Raw genomic sequence first — 16,183 nt, forward strand, 5'->3', positions numbered from 1 at the left:
ACAACCCCTGATTTTTTATGACATAGTATAACGTAGTTTTGAAACAGTCTTCCTGTTGTATAGCAGATTCCTGAGACTTTTATCTTAAGAGTAATATTTCTATACTCAGGGATCCTGACCATAGAGGTGTTAACTGTTTATTCAGTTGGTTATGTTTTTGCATTTGGTTAGACGAGCTTTAAGTACTCAGGTCAAATCCCGTTACAATGTAATCTCTGCATAAAAGGCCACCACAATTTAGCAGATGATTCACTTTTTAAAGTTCGGTGATAAAGTAGTAGGCTCCACTAATTTGACAGCCCCTTAGAGGTTCTTTGTAATGGTATTTGGTATGTATATTGCTTTATAAATAGGCATTATAAATTTTTTATGACTAATATTTCATGTTTTTTGAGATTCAGAAAAAGATAATATATGTTCTGCTTTTAAGAAATATGAATATATCTTAATTTGCTTTTAAAAAGCCAATAAAATAAAATTATGAAGGATTCTTATCAAACTGTTTTTAGATCATTTAACTATTTGACAGATGGGGTGGAGGGTGGTGAAGGACTAAGGGCAGGGATCAAACATTAGTAGAGTATGTATGGAGAGAGTGCCTCCTAAAGAATAGAAAGGAACAACAACAACAAAAAAGAATAGAAAGGAACAGAAATTGTCCTTAAATGTTAATGAAAGATGACAGGAACATATCATAAAAATAATATACATTACAGTATAACTCATTTGTTTTTTATTTTTATGTTTTAATGTGAAATAAAACTAAAGGAAAAAAATTTAATGCATTTCCATAATGTGATAAATAGTGCATTTAAACCAATTGGCAGTATTTGAATTGACCCTGTAGACATTAGCTTCAAGTTGTGCTTCGCTGTTCCTCATTTTATTTAACTTATAAAATGGGGTGCTACCTTTTTAACTGCATAGTTTGAAAGTTTAGACATTTGAATTTTGAGATTTTTCAGTGATAGGTATGTATGTGCTGTAGGAGTTTGGAATTTTTCCACTAGAGACATTAAGTATTTAGTTGTCAGGCCTACATGGTTGAAACATTCAAATGTTAATGTGTTCCTTCTTTAATTTGCTCTAAACTTTTGAATTGGGATGCTCTAAAAATAATAACTGAACCTATATTCTAATTTGAGAAGGTAATAAGAAACTTATGTGCTAGATAATAAAGTAGTAAACAATAGCTTACTTTCAGAGGCACTTAGAGACAAAGTACCTTAAAAGCATTGGAAAAATATTGTGGGGCAATTAGTTGTAAGTTGATGCATCAGTTTCATACTTAAAGGATAACACTTATTTAGTCTCCTTTTCCTTTTTTCCCCTTTAAAGAATGAATTTATCCTTATATTTGGGTGAAAGACCAAGTTACAGGTATGCAAATAGGTTATTATTATTTCAGGCTTTTTCTTGTATTATTTCAAAATTGAAGCTCTCAATTATTCAGGGGCACATATTCCCATTTACGAATTAACCGTGCCCTCTGCTTTTCCTTCTCTTCCCCTCCTCCCCCTCCTAATACTGCCCACCCTTTAGCCATCTTGCTGCTTGGGAGTACCTCTAGTCAGAGGGTGGGAAGGGAGAGGAGGTGAAAATTTTAATTAGTCATTTTACTACTTGTTAGTTGTCCTGGAAATGGTTTGGTGGAAGAATTTAAAAGCATTTGCCAAAGTATTTTTGGATAATATGTGGATTTCTTTAATCTGTTTGACCTCTCCCTTTCCCTCCTCTCTCTATTAGCATGGATAATTGAGAGTTGGCTTTTATCTGCCTGTGTTTCCTTTTTTTCTCTCCTTTCTGATTTCCTTACTACATGAATTTAATTTTCTGAAGAGTTTACTTCAGCATATAATTTTAAAAGCTTCTTAGGTCTTCCTATACTCCTGTTTTAATATTTTATGCTGTGGTTTTAGTTTGACTAGGTGTTGTATTTTACTTGTTGAGCCCAGGGTTTGGTGAGTGTGGAATGATGAGGAAGGCATAATCCTGTATTCTCTACATCTCCTCCGCCCTCTTTCCCTCAGAAATAGCAACAGAACCTAGATCCAAAGATTATAGGAGGGCTTCATACTCTGAGCCTGAAAAAAGCGACTGGAGCCAAGTAGGAATGCATCTGAACTGACTGCATTCCCTTTCTCCTTTCCCTTCCCTCCCCCACTCAAAATAGCAGCTTAGGCCAGAAGGAATGTGGTTGAAAGGTGAAGAGAAAGCCGAGAAGATTGAGCACAAAGGAGGTGGAAACAAAAGGAGCTGGGTGTCTGGGATCAAAGAAAAGCCTTGCTTATGGCTTGAAGCATAACACGTGTTTATTATTTGGCACCAGACCATTTATTAAGTTTGATACTTGAATCCAGTTTCAGAACATGTCAGAATATTATAATATTAAAACCTGAAATATCAAGGGACTTCAGAGTTTTTAATTGTGCCACTCTTGCCAGCATTGTCTCTAGCGTTCAAAGAAAGTGGCTATCTGGAATTACTGTTGTCTTAACTCCTTCCCCATAAGCCAAACATTCATAGGTTACTGTGTGAGTTTCTATGCGAGGGTAAAAATTTTTTGCCGCTGCGCTGCATACCAAAGGATGTGAGGGCCAAGGTTGTTTCATTAGGATCATGTTAGGTTTCTCAGGAAAGGGGCTGGAGCAAGGTTTCTACCCTCCCTTGCCATATTTAATCTAAATACATTGAAACTTAGATATTCCAGGGAAACCCTGGACTAAGATGTTTACAAAAGTCTGTAAAATTCAGTTTAGGTGATTCTTGCAACTAATGCATATTTACACCCTCATTACTAAGCAAAAAAGAATTTTTGATCTAATTCTAACATAATTACTCACTTAAAAAAAGTTTGAGCATGTTTGCATGAGTAGAAATTTGGAAGATTTACAGATCTTTTTGAAAGTTGCAGTTGTGTCTTTTGCACTGCAAATTCTGTCTTATCAATAGCAAATATTCATGTGTTTCAAATTATTAATCTTCCATAATTTCTGCCACCATTTAAACAATGCACCAGGTAAGTGTAGACATCACTCTACTTATGTGTAAACTCTCACATAGCAAATTTACTGGTGATATTCGAATAAAATGATACCAAAATAGGCGTAAGCCAAGAAAACACTAAATAGCTTTTAGAATTTTTTTCTTCAACAATTAGCTGTAGCCTAATTCTGTTTCTCTTTTCTTGTTTATACCATTCTCTGTTCCAGAACTAGTGTCAAATTGGAGATTATGAAATAAGAAATTTGTAGAGTTAATTGGGGTTTTAGGAACTACTCTTTCCCTTGTCTTAGGTAGGACTGGTTAAACAGTTTGCAGATTTCTTGTAGTAACCTAACTAGATTCATCAACTTTTAGAAATTACTTTCTGAACTGAACGTAAATCCTTCTCACGTTGTAAAGTAATTTATTTGTTCCATTCAGCTAAAGTTGATAATCATTAGACAACAGTGTCCAATTAGTATAAATCAAAGGCAAATGTTAGACATAAAACTCTTTTGAAAAATTTTATACTTCCTACTTGTAATGTGGCAAATAATGTCAGTAGTATGATGTATACATGTTGAAGGAAACATTTAGTGGCTGTGTGACCTTAGGGAATTTATTTAACCTCTCAGTGACTCAGTTTCTCCATCCACAAAATGGAAATAATATTACTGATTTCATAGGATTATTGAATTATGAATTAATACCTAGAAAATGTTTAAAACAGTGCCTAACCTAGAAAAAGTGCTTAGTTGATGTTAACTACCTTCATCATCATTATCGTTATTCCATTTTCCACTAACGAGAGGTTTTGTGTACACTCACTATAAAGAGTCAGTGGACATTAAGAGTCTTAAGCTCTAGATTGGGTTGTAGAATCTTTGGTTTGGAAAAGAAGCAGAAATATTTCTGATTTAGTAATGAGATTGATTAATTGGTTCTGGGTAAATTTTAAGCCTTGACACTTATCATTAGGAAAAGTGATACTGCCATTTGTGGAACCAAATCAAGAGAAGGGACACAATTGTCTTTTCATATTTCAACCATATTTCAGTTGGATTCCTGTGATAAAATTTGCCCAAGAAGTTGAGAGTAGAGAAACAGAATATTGTCTGCTTAGGGGGGGATAGTTCAATGGCCTCAAATACTTCTTAGAGTGAAGAGTGGTATAAGTAAAATTAAAGTAGTGGCAGGTTTCTTCCAGTGACTTCAAATCAGTCTGTTTTTTTAACATGAAAGATACTAATATAACACACTGTCAGTGACACATGCAGTGATATAAAAGACCCTCTTCTATCCCTCCGTACGTAGTCTCCCTCGTTTACTGCCTCAGTTTCCCTTGTTTGAAAGCCTTAGAACCTCTGGCCATGCAGGCAGTTAGATCATTTTTGCGAAGGTTCAGTGAATTTTATCCTTAATTATTAAGGAGAATCTAATTTTATTTTATTTTATTTATTTTTTTTAAGGAGAATCTAATTTTAAAAGTTACAAGTACTTTTTACCTTTTTAGTTGAATTACAAAATTAAGTTTTAAAAGTTAGTAGATGTACTAGTTTTCATTAGCAATGCCAGATTTAAACTAATGAAAATAATGTCTATTTAGAAGGCACAGGAAAATTTTTCATAGTTTTAATTGTGTTAATTATAAGATTCAGATTATAAAATAAAATGTGTAAGAACTTAAGTGTGTGTGAAATCCCTTGAATTCTGATAATCATAATTTTGATTTTGCTTGCTTAAAATAAAGCCTCTCCTCACTCAGGATACTTTTTATAATTTAAAAAGTTATATTTGCTTGAGAAAATAGTTGATTCATTCTTAGTGATTGAGAACCCTTGTAGCAGCATTTTCTTTTTTGTTTAGTATGTCTGGACCTAATAGCTCTTCAGAATGGTCCATTGAAGGTCGTCGCTTGGTTCCACTGATGCCCCGGTTGGTTCCCCAAACTGCCTTCACTGTAACAGCTAACGCTGTTGCCAATGCAGCTATCCAGCACAATGCATCTCTTCCGGTGCCTGCAGAAACAGGAAGTAAGGAAGGTGAGTAGAAAACTACGTCTGTGTATAGAGATGACTTTTCTCAGATTCTTCAAGAAAAGGTGTTCTGTTTTTCATTGTTTTTAATCCCAGTGTATGAAGGTTGCAAACCACAGTGAGCAACTCTTATTCTGACACTAGAAACTGCCAAGTTTTTAGTCTCAGGCAAAACTAAATCTCCCTTTTGTTCAAAGTGTGAATTCTATTAATCACAAAATTGCAAAAAGCCTTCTTGGAATGAATCTTTTGTATGAGTGTATCTTGTTAGAAGTGGATAAAAGGCCTTAATGGGTGACATGGAAGATAAATGATAGAATTTACCTGCTGGAGAAAGATGCCTAACTGATTACTTAGACAATAAAGCTCTGTTTTTATCTTCTGGAATCAATGGTATATTGTATTTTTCTGTTCTAGTCAATGTCTGAATCTGTTAGACTACCTGACAGAAGAGAAGACTTTCTTCTTATTTAATCTAGTAATTGACACATGCTTTAAAAATTCTTGAATTCTCTTGAGGTCACTAAGAGTGGTATTAAACTTGAAAGCGCATATTTGGATTGATGCTAGTAGCTTGGTTTAGTGTTGCTTGAAAATAACCCTGAAGATAAGGCAATTTTCAGATTGCTTTGGGGAATTGTTTCTTGACTAGCCATGGGTCTTGGGGTAGAATGAGACACTTCATGCATTCCAGACTCTGTTTTAGGCTGAAGGAAGCTATATTGAGCTATTGGTACAGGTACCAATGTACAAACTTGGCCTCCAACGAGTTCCTGTTTTCTTTGTTGTAGTAGAGGTATCTTCTTCTCTTCCTGCTTTCACCTTTTCTATCCACCAACTCTCTGGTAGAGTGAAGAGTATAGGATTTCTAATAGATCTGTGTTCCTGAGTCCTAGTTAGCCATTTCTTAGCTATGTGACCTCCAGCAACTCTTAGCTTCTGTGAATATTAGGTTCCTCATCTTTAAAATGAGGATGTGGTATTGTAAGAATTAGTGATAATATATAGAAAGCATTTAGCATAGTGCATGGTACTCAGTAAATGGTGCCTTGTGAACTATTCTTGCTTCTTGCTGTTATTCAAGAAATTGACATATGATGTGTCATTAAGTTAGTAGAATTATTGTTGCACTGCTTGGATGACAAGTGATTCGTAAGTTGTTTTATGATAAAGTTACCTTGCTGTGGTTCCCCCCTAGTAGCCAAGTTGGAAATTGCCATGGTTAGGGAAAAATTATGCATCACTTATCATTGGTTCTGCTATCACTATTAAAATAGACTACAAATATGTACCTTTTGTCTAACTCCTGCCATGAATGAAAATTTTTTATTTTTCTCAGTATAGCTTGCTTGCTTTATTTATGTATTTATTTATTTATTTATTTTATTTTTTTCTCAGTATAGTTTTAAACTTGATTTTTTTGTAATCAACTTTGATTTTTTGTAACTGTGCTCTTCTCTTTAATAGCTGTAGATCAGCTATTAAATACTTGAGGAAAACCCAGTGAAGTGATGATTTTCAGGAAGGGTTATTAATACCTTTTAACTTAATGGACCTAATACCTAGTAATGGCCTCTAACTTCTGATCACATGAAAATGTTAAAATTGGCCTGCAGTAAGAAAATTATTTTTCTGTATATGTGTGGACAGTTTTGGTGAAAGTTAACAGCAAACTTTTTTATCGTTCCTTCAGTAGTGGTTTGCTATTCCTACACAAGTACCACGTCAACCCCAACCTCTACCCCTGTTCCAAGTGGCAGCATAGCAACGGTTAAGTCTCCAAGACCTGCCAGTCCTGCCTCCAATGTAGTTGTCTTGCCAAGTGGAAGTACTGTTTATGTCAAAAGTAAGTGATATTCTCAGTGTTATCAGGGCCTCTTGGCTAAATGCTGCAGCATAGGCTCTGATTAGATCTGCCTTCCTGGATTAAATCATCCATCGGTCCACTGGCTATTAGCAGTGGTTAGTATTTGAAGGTTGTAAATTCCTTTCTTTACCCGTGACTAGGTATATATTGCTTTTTAATCAGTTCTGGGGGTTGAGAAATTACTTCTTTTTTGTTCTCCTTGGGAAATCTTCCTTGAACAGTGCTATTCTTCAAGTATTTGCTTGTTTTGATTGTCATGGAATAGAAATGTAAATGGAAACTGAAGAAATGTGCTTATGTGATTTATTTAGTGTTTACTTCTATAATTGTAATCTTTGTAATGTTTTTAAAAAATTATTTATATAGCATATCATCCAACTGTTAGATTCAGTGATACATTCTAGAGAGTTCATCTTTTGTATTTCTAGTTGACTGTAAGCCTATGAAGTTTCTTTGCGGTTTTTAGCTCCTTGAGTCTATTCTGTGAAGCAGTTTAATGTCCAGGTCATTTTTTGGTTTTAGTTTCTGTTATATCAATACTATTCTGCCTTTGTTATCAGCTGGAGATTATTAGTATTTGATTTTCATTTTTTCTCAGTATTGTTATAGACTTGATTTCTTTGTAACATTTAGAGGTAGAGCTTGCTGTTTTAGGAGTGATTTTAGGTCATTGTCAGCCTTATTTAAATTAATCTAATAATTGAAGGTATAAGGAGTTATATTTTATTAACAATTCCATAAGTCATGCTGTGTACTTTTTTTTTGTCTGCTCTATAGAGATTTCCTGTGTATGTTGTAAGGTTTTATGTTCTTCATCTGATTTAAGAAAAAAAACAGTCTACAAAAACAGTTGAGGCTTTAGTTCATAAAGATTGGGCTCTATCTGGAACTATTAAGTTTATATCTGATTTCTGTAGGAGTAAGAGATTTATTTTTTTAGTTCTCTTTTTTTTTTAAGTTTATTATTATTGTTTTTAGTAATCTCTACACCCAACATGGGGCTTGAACTCATGACCCTGATATCAAGAGTTGTGTGCTCTTCTGACTGAGCCAACCAGGCACCTCGTGATCTATTTTTTGATCATTTTTAAAACATTGAAAGTGAATCCCAAACCCGAGGAAACCTTTTCACATAATATGTAGTTTGAAACAATAGGAAATTTACTGCTTTATTCTCAGGAGTCAGACAGGCAACACTAGTTTGGGATATAATCATTCATTAATCTAGCTTCATATGTGCAAGGCACTATACCAGGGAAACAAACCGATAAGTCTTAGTCATTGCCCTCTGGGAGCCATAATAATGGAAGATGTGCAGACCAACAGCCACAGTGCCATGGGGTAAGTGATACAGAAGGGAATATACAAAGTGCTTAAGCTCAGAGGAGATGTGGATTAGTTTTGCTTAGCGGAGTAAGAGAGAGCTTCACTAAGATGATTTGCAGGATGATGAAGAGTTCGTTGATGGTAGGCAGTATTCCCCAAAGAACAATAGCATATGGAGACTCTGGATGGATAGAATGTAGTAAGGTGGCTTTAGGGAATGGTGAGTAGTACAGTGTACTAGCATTATAGAGGTGCACAGGGTTGGGTGGAACAGGGTATAGTTAACCCATGAGCAATGTGGGGCTTAGGGCTCTGACTCCTTGTGCTGTTGAAAATCTGCATATATAACTTGACTTCTCAAAAATTTAACTACTAATAGTCTATAGTGGACCAGAAGTCTTGCTGATAACATAAACGGTCGACTAACACATATTTTGTATATGTATTATATATATGTATTCTTAGAATAAAGTAAGCTAGAGAAAAGAGTCATTCAAAAAGTCATAAGGAAGAGGAAAGAGAAACATTTGCAGTAATGTACTATGTTTATCAAAAAATATGCACATATTAGTGTACCTGTGTACTTCTAACCTGTGTTTGTAGGTCAACTATATTGTGTTCTTGGAAAGCTGTAGAACCTCAAATGATGTAATGATTTAAGTGCCTCGCCTTGTAGGGAGATAAAAACTACTTTAAGGACTTAAGGCAAGGAGGCATTGACACAATTAGATATGAGATTCTGTAACTGGCAGTAAGATGGAGGTGGTAAAGTAGACTGGAAGCATGGACACATTTTAGGATGTTGCTAAAATACAGGCAGGAGATAAGAAGGCCTGACATAGCTACAGGATTAAAGGAGGAAAGGCATTCAGAGAAAACTTCTGAGGGAGAATTGATAGGACTTACTGTTTGGGCATGAGGCAAAGGGACAGGTCAAGGATGACTGGTGACACAAAGATTTAAAATGAAGTCTAAAATGCAGGGTTAGATTGTGATAAATACAACAAAGTTGTCCTTGCCTTTCAGGTGTTAGCTGTTCAGATGAAGATGAAAAACCCAGAAAACGAAGGCGAACAAATTCTTCTAGCTCCTCCCCCGTTGTCCTAAAGGAAGTTCCAAAGGCTGTCGTTCCGGTCTCAAAGACTATCACTGTGCCTGTGAGTGGCAGTCCCAAGATGAGCAACATCATGCAGAGCATTGCCAACTCCTTACCACCCCACATGTCTCCTGTGAAAATAACCTTCACCAAACCATCAACACAGACAACAAACACAACAACACAGAAGGTATGTGCAGGAGGGAGTCTCTGCCAATCGCTATTTCCATCTCTTTCAGTCAATATGATTCACATTTAACAAACATGGACTGAGTACTTACTATGTGCTTGGCATTATGCTGGGAATGTTCAGGTCTCTTGCTTTAATTCTGCACAGAAAGCTTTGGGATAAGTATTACTAATTCACTTTTTACAGATGAGGCTCAGAAATGCCAAATGACTTGCCTAATGTCACACAGCAAGCAGATCTTATACTTCTAAGACTTTTGTTCTATTTTATTATTATAATGCCATTTGGAAAAAAATTAAAATACAAGATTTTTTTTTTTAACCTGTAAATGGATAACTTTACCTTTAGGAACTGAGTTTTTACTTTGCCAGAGTAACAAAGTTGTCAGAAGTGAGTATTTTACAGAAGAAAGGACAGGTACGATTAAATAATTATTGTTGCCTTTTTTTATTCTTTGTATGCTATCATTAGTTCTTTCCTAAATTCTTCTCAGTGTGTTCAAATCATCAGTATTCTGTCAGTTTTATGTTATTAGAACCCTAACTTTTCGCACTAATCTGGATGCCGATCACACCCCAGGCTTGTTGCACACCTGTATCTCTGGGATCTCCCTTCACCGTCCTTCTGATATTCCTCCTTCGTTTATTTACACATTTGCTGGAACATCCCTGGTAGCTTCTTGGTGTATGGGTGGATAGAAGGTAAATTTTTTGAAACTTCATGTGGTGGACTGAAAATATCTTTATTTTACTCTCCCACTTTCTTGATGGTTTGGCTAGATAAAGTATTTTTTAGGTTGGAGGTAATTTTCCCTGAGAATTTTAAAGATACTGGTCCATTAACTGTTGGCTTCAGTATTCCTTTTGAGAAGCCCAATGCCATTTTAATTTCTTCTTTTTCTCTTTGAAAACTCTTGGTAACAACTTTCAGAATTCAGAAATTTCAAGATAGTTTTTCTTGGTGTGGGTCTTTATTTTATACACTGGGTTGCACACTCAGTGGCCCCTTTCACTCTAGACACTCATGTCCTTCAGTTCTGGGAAATTTCTTCAGTTGTTTCCTAAGTTTTTCTCTGTTCTCTCGTTTTGGATCAACTAGGATGTTGAACTGCCTGGATTAATCCTTTTGTTTTCTTATCTTTTCTTACTCCCATTTTCCATTTCCATTTGCTTTTTCTTTCTGCTATGATGTAGTAGTTAAAACCCTGGGGTTTTGGAACTAGACTTCTGCATTTGAATCCCAGTTTTTACCACTTACTAGTTTTGTGACTGTGGGAAAACTAAATTCTGGAATTGAATTTTCTCATTTGAAAAACAGGGAAAACAATCTATAAGGTTTAGGGGTATACGTATGTAAATGAGGTAGTAAATATAAAACTGTTAGAGTAGAGCCTAGCACATAGTAAATGCTCTGTATTATTTTCTTTGTTCTTTAGTGTTACCTTCACTACTTTCCTGGATTTGTCATTTTTGCTATCATACTTTAAATTTCTAGTAACTCTTTCTTGATCTCTGAAAGTTACTGTTTTTTAAAAAACGGCATCCCGTTCTTTCATAAAATCACTATATTCTGATGATATTCTTGACTTTTTTTGATTCTTTCATGTTTTCTCTCTTACTTTCAAGTTCCTTTTATCTATTTGTTTTGATCTCTGTTTCATTTCCAAGTTTTCTTAAACACTGGCTATCTGCTTCTATATGAATGTGAATGAATGCTCTATATAAAAGCTGACAAAGCTGTATATATAGGGTGGGACATGTTGGCTAGTGACTTTGATTGTAGCTTGACCTAGCTGGGCTGTTTGGTTGAGAAAAACCCACTGCCTCTTTACCTCTACCAGTTATCACTCTTATTAGGGCTTTCTCATGGACTGGTCAGATTTCCTCAGAGAAGAATTTTTAGTTTCCTGTCTCAAGTAGTTAGCAGTCTGTCAGTATTTGAGGAGTATATGGAATAGGCTGGATAGTCTCACCATTCAGTATGTAGACTTCTCTTAACCCGTTTGTAGTAATAATGCTCAGCTCTCTCAGCCCAGTGTTATCACATTCCCTTGGACTCAATCTTTCCCTCAAAGAGAATAAATTCCTACTCTTCCTTTAGGATGGGGGAGGGTAGCTGTGGATCTAAATGCTGCTTAAATAGATTGTCAACTGATGTTCTTCTCTCTAGTGCCACTTTTATTTCCACTTAAGAATAGCTTGTGCTCTCAATTCCTGAGTCTTCCTGGGGTTCTCTGGTTTCCACTTTTGAGGTTATGCTTAATTGGTTACTACTTGTCTGTTTTCTAGTTTACAAAACTTCACAGCTGTTGCCTTCTTTTCATTTTGACCATAGGAGTTTATATGCCTCTTCCCCTTTAAAAAAATCTCTTCATAACATTTTAGAGGGATTTGAGGGAAGGAATGGAGGTACATTCTTATCTTCAGCAGGTCATCTTTTTAAATTTTTTAAAAAACATATTTTATTTATTTATTCATGAGAGACACAGACAGAGAGAGGCAGAGACTCAGGCAGAGGGAGAAGCAAGCTCCACACAGGGAGCCTGATGTGGGACTCAATCCTGGCACTCCGGGATCGCGGCCTGAGCCAAAGACAGATGTTCAACCGCTGAGCCACCCAGGCATCCCTTCAGCATGTCATCTTTCCCACCTTTGAACCCTTAGACACACAATAACTTTCATTTAAAAACTTTCTTGAGTTTTGGAAAGATGTCATTATTATAATTCATGAAAAATTATTTTCTTAGTAAACCATAAGTGGTAATGATCTGATCTGTGGAAAATAATTCTATTTTCAGTTTTAGGATGAAGCATTGATGGTATAGTGTTAAAATCAGGCAAGAATTTTTGTAGTCAGAGAGGCCTGGGTTGGAGCCCCCGCTTTTCCAGTATGACCTGACATAAATTAGTTTTTCCAAATCTGTTTTCCCATTTGTGAGATGAGACTAATGCCAATCTTAAAAAGTTAAAGGATTAAATGAGACTGGGTATTTTAAAGTACAGCAGTAAGTATATACTCAAAAAAATGTTAGCTCCCTTTCCTTTCCAGTCTTTTATATAAGGCAGTGTTTTATTTATTTGTGTTGTTTAGAATGAGCTTTTTCCAAAATGAATTCATCAGTTAACTGAATCTTATACCCCTTAATATATAGAAATTGATGATTTTTGCTGACTTTTTAAATGTTACATGGAACGTGGTTTTTACATTTGTATTTGATGACTCCAAGGTAATCCTTTTGAGTATCACTTTTCATATGTTATAATATAGTTAATTGCTTTCTGGACTAGCCCTATATTAAATGTTACCAGCCTGCTATACTCTATGAGTTTATAAGTCTACTATAATTTTTAACTGCCTATTTTTTTACTGGGACTTATTTTATATGTAATTTTTCTATCTTCCCCCTTCTCATCTACTCTTTTATTTGGTATTTGAGAACTAGTGTAGCAGAGTTATAGCTAAAAGAGTACCTATCTCCCATCCATGTCTCTCTGTTCCCTTACTCATTTTATTTTTATTTATTATGCTTATTACTGGTTAATATCATATTTAAATATTTATTCATTTCCTTTTTCTCCTATAGAGTATATGTTGCTGAGGGTAGAGACTTTATTTTATTCATCCCTGTATTCCCTAGTATTTAGAATAGTTCATGACATAATAGAAGGTGTTAATTAATGTTTGTTGAATGAATGAACGAATGAAAAAAATGAATAAATAGATCTGATTCCACTTCTGGCTCTGCCACCTCTCTTGAGCCTCAGTTTCCTTATAAAATACTTTCTAGAGTTATCAGGATAATTATATGAGATGATTCATGAAAAGTACTTAACATAGTGGATATGATGAATACTTAGTAAATGCCACCTAACATTATTAACTTTCAAATCTTCTTTGGTAGGCATATATAAAAAGATTTGTAAAAGATAGAAGGTTCACCTGTGAGTGAAGTTGGCGATTTTTTTGTTTGTTTGTTTCAGTGACTTTATCGTGTATTTATTTTTGTTTTTGTTTTTTTGGAATTGCCAATTGAGAATGGATAGTTGAGATTGTCAGACGTATAATGCTTATAAGAGGACGTATTTATCTCCAAGGTTATATGAACCATACCAGGAGATGTCAAGCTCAGAACATTAGATTTATCCTACTATACCTAAAAAAAAACCATTTAAAACAAATCAAATTAAAAATAAGACTCATTCATTCCACAAATATTTACTGAGTATCTACTGTGTTCCAGAGGCAAATCTATACTATTTTATTTCATGTGTACCCAGTGACATTGGTTTTGTTAATTCTTGGACAAGCTGAGTATGGTAGCACTAATAGATTTTCTTTGGGATTTTTATTTGTTTTTTTGTTTTCCTTCTGGGTAATTGGATTTCTTTGAAATCTCTGTAAGGCTGTTTTCATTATTGCATTCACCTTGGATTTCTCACAAATCCTATTTAAGTCAACTTAGGAATTAATTTTAGGCAAAGTGACTTTTTACACTGAATATAATATAATGGATTTGTGGACTTGATATAAATTCAAATAGGTCATATATTTCAGGGTAGACAAATTTCCACCTATGTTAATGTGGTACCTTCATTTTAAGTTTAACATTGGTACAGCACTTATATGAACAAAGCAACAAAATATAGCTTAATGCTTTCACGTGCTTGATTGATATTTTTCATTTTATCCTTAGGGTGCAAGTCCCAGCACTCTTAAGGAGTTTTTGTGAGTGCTAGAAGGTCAGTAATTTGAATTATGGCCTGAATAAACACTGTTTGGTTCACTTGGTTTCAAAATCCCTTTATTTCCCCTATTGTAATTCATTAACTTTAAAGTACAAGTAAATTTTCTTTAAGGTGGATCTCTAATTTTGGATAACTCCTTTCCAGATCAGAAATCAAACGTACAGACTGAAATCTGAAAATACATTTTATCAAAAAAAAAAAAAAGAAAATATATTTTATCATTTGTATCTGTAGCCTAAAACATGCTCTTAGAGACTTCTAGATTTATTTTGTTGAAATTTTGTCTTAATTTTAGAAGCCTACATGGATACTCTAGTTTTAACATTTGAAATATTTGACACAAGTGTGAATGCTTCCCCTTCCCTTGCCCATGGCAGACATTGTTAATTAACTGGCATGCTTTCCTGCCAAGTCTTGGTGAATCCTTATCTGCCACAGAGCCCTTTTAAACACTGCTCCAGGAAGCTATTACTATGAGTTCAGAATTGGCAAATGTGAAACCTAATTACCAATACCACTATAATTGGTTTGACTGTGGTAGTAGCTATGAGTTGGATTCTCAGAGGTATCAGAATTTGGGAAAAATATATGTAACGTTCTTTAATGAAACAAAAATAGAATATATTAACTATATTTCCAGATTGAATTGATCTATAACACCTTTACTGATGTCTTTTTAACATTAAGTAATAGTAAACTAATGACTGTTTGTTGACTTCCAAATATTGACCACCTGCTATGTGCCTAGCACTATGTTAGATGCTTCACATCATTATCTCATTCAATCCTTGTAATGATTTGCAAGGTAGGTATTATTATCCCTATTTTACAGATGAAAATTGGAGTCCAGAGATTTTAACATGTCCAGGGCTTGCCATTTGTCAATGGCTGAAGCAGAATTAAGCTCAGGTTCAATGGACTTTTAGCTTCTGGTCTTGTTACCTTATTGGCCTACTGCTTCTCAGTTTATATAATGGCTTATGATTTTTTTTGTAATAATGCTGTATAGGTATTTGCTGATTGAATCTATCTAGAAGTATGCTGGTCAACTCTATGAAGGTGTTTGCTGGCCAAGACTTAGATCTGTCTCTTGACTTGTCAAATAATTAACAAACTGCTTAAAGTAGCGGATATGTAGTTAAATCTTTTTTTTTTTTTTTAATTTTTGTTTATTTATGATAGTCCCAGAGAGAGAGAGAGAGGCAGAGACACAGGCAGAGGGAGAAGCAGGCTCCATGCACCGGAAGCCCGACGTGGGATTCGATCCCGGGTCTCCAGGATCGTGCCCTGGGCCAAAGGCAGGCGCCAAACCACTGCGCCACCCAGGGATCCCCTATGTAGTTAAATCTTACAATTCTCCACGACCCTGCAAATATATAATAAAATGATATAGCCCAAATTTCTTTGAGATGTTGGTACTGAGTGCGGACATACTCAGTAAATTTTGACTGGCTGTTTAAATATCAGGCCTTTAGGACTAATGTGAAAACGAAAGAGAATTTCTCCCTTAATTATTTTGGATTTTTCAAAACAATTAAACAATTTTCTGCCCTACGTAGGTAGAGGTAATTTTGGTGAAAGAAGAAAAAGACATTCTGCTCTGTTTTGGGTATCACCATACCACCATTATATTCACCCAGAATTAAACTGTGGTACTGTAGGTTTGTAAATGATTTTTGTGTTCTCACCTGTAAAATGGGGATAATAATAGTGTCTCTGTCATAAGATTTAGGGGAGATTTTAATTAGCCAATACACATTAACTCTAGTTCATCTTGATTATGTTATTTTTCTTAGGCCTATCATTTCCCTACATCAACAAGTCCTGTTGACTCTATGTCTTAAGGGAATCTGCATGGGATTACTTCTCTTTATTTCCACTACTAACACCCCAGTCCAAGCAGGCTGTATCATTTCTTGCCTGCTCTACTGCAGTAGT

At 35.0% G+C, this 16,183-nt stretch overlaps 1 protein-coding gene across 6 annotated transcripts in view; it reads left to right on the forward strand.

Annotated features, from left to right (window-relative positions):
• Nucleotides 1-16,183, forward strand: part of EMSY (EMSY transcriptional repressor, BRCA2 interacting) — a 149,202-nt gene that overhangs the window by 61,819 nt on the left and 71,200 nt on the right. For 3 of the 6 annotated variants that reach the window (XM_055320584.1, XM_055320586.1, XM_055320589.1), the window contains exons 5-8: nucleotides 1,339-1,380; nucleotides 4,852-5,027; nucleotides 6,715-6,867; nucleotides 9,241-9,500. In XM_055320584.1, coding sequence (XP_055176559.1) covers nucleotides 1,339-1,380; nucleotides 4,852-5,027; nucleotides 6,715-6,867; nucleotides 9,241-9,500 — 631 coding nt within the window. The remainder of the gene's footprint in view (nucleotides 1-1,338; nucleotides 1,381-4,851; nucleotides 5,028-6,714; nucleotides 6,868-9,240; nucleotides 9,501-16,183) is intronic. The other 3 variants (XM_055320585.1, XM_055320590.1, XM_055320588.1) reach the window with 2 other exon arrangements.

Source organism: Nyctereutes procyonoides, unplaced genomic scaffold, assembly GCF_905146905.1.
Source record: "Nyctereutes procyonoides isolate TBG_1078 unplaced genomic scaffold, NYPRO_anot_genome, whole genome shotgun sequence".
Lineage (NCBI taxonomy): Eukaryota > Metazoa > Chordata > Mammalia > Carnivora > Canidae > Nyctereutes > Nyctereutes procyonoides.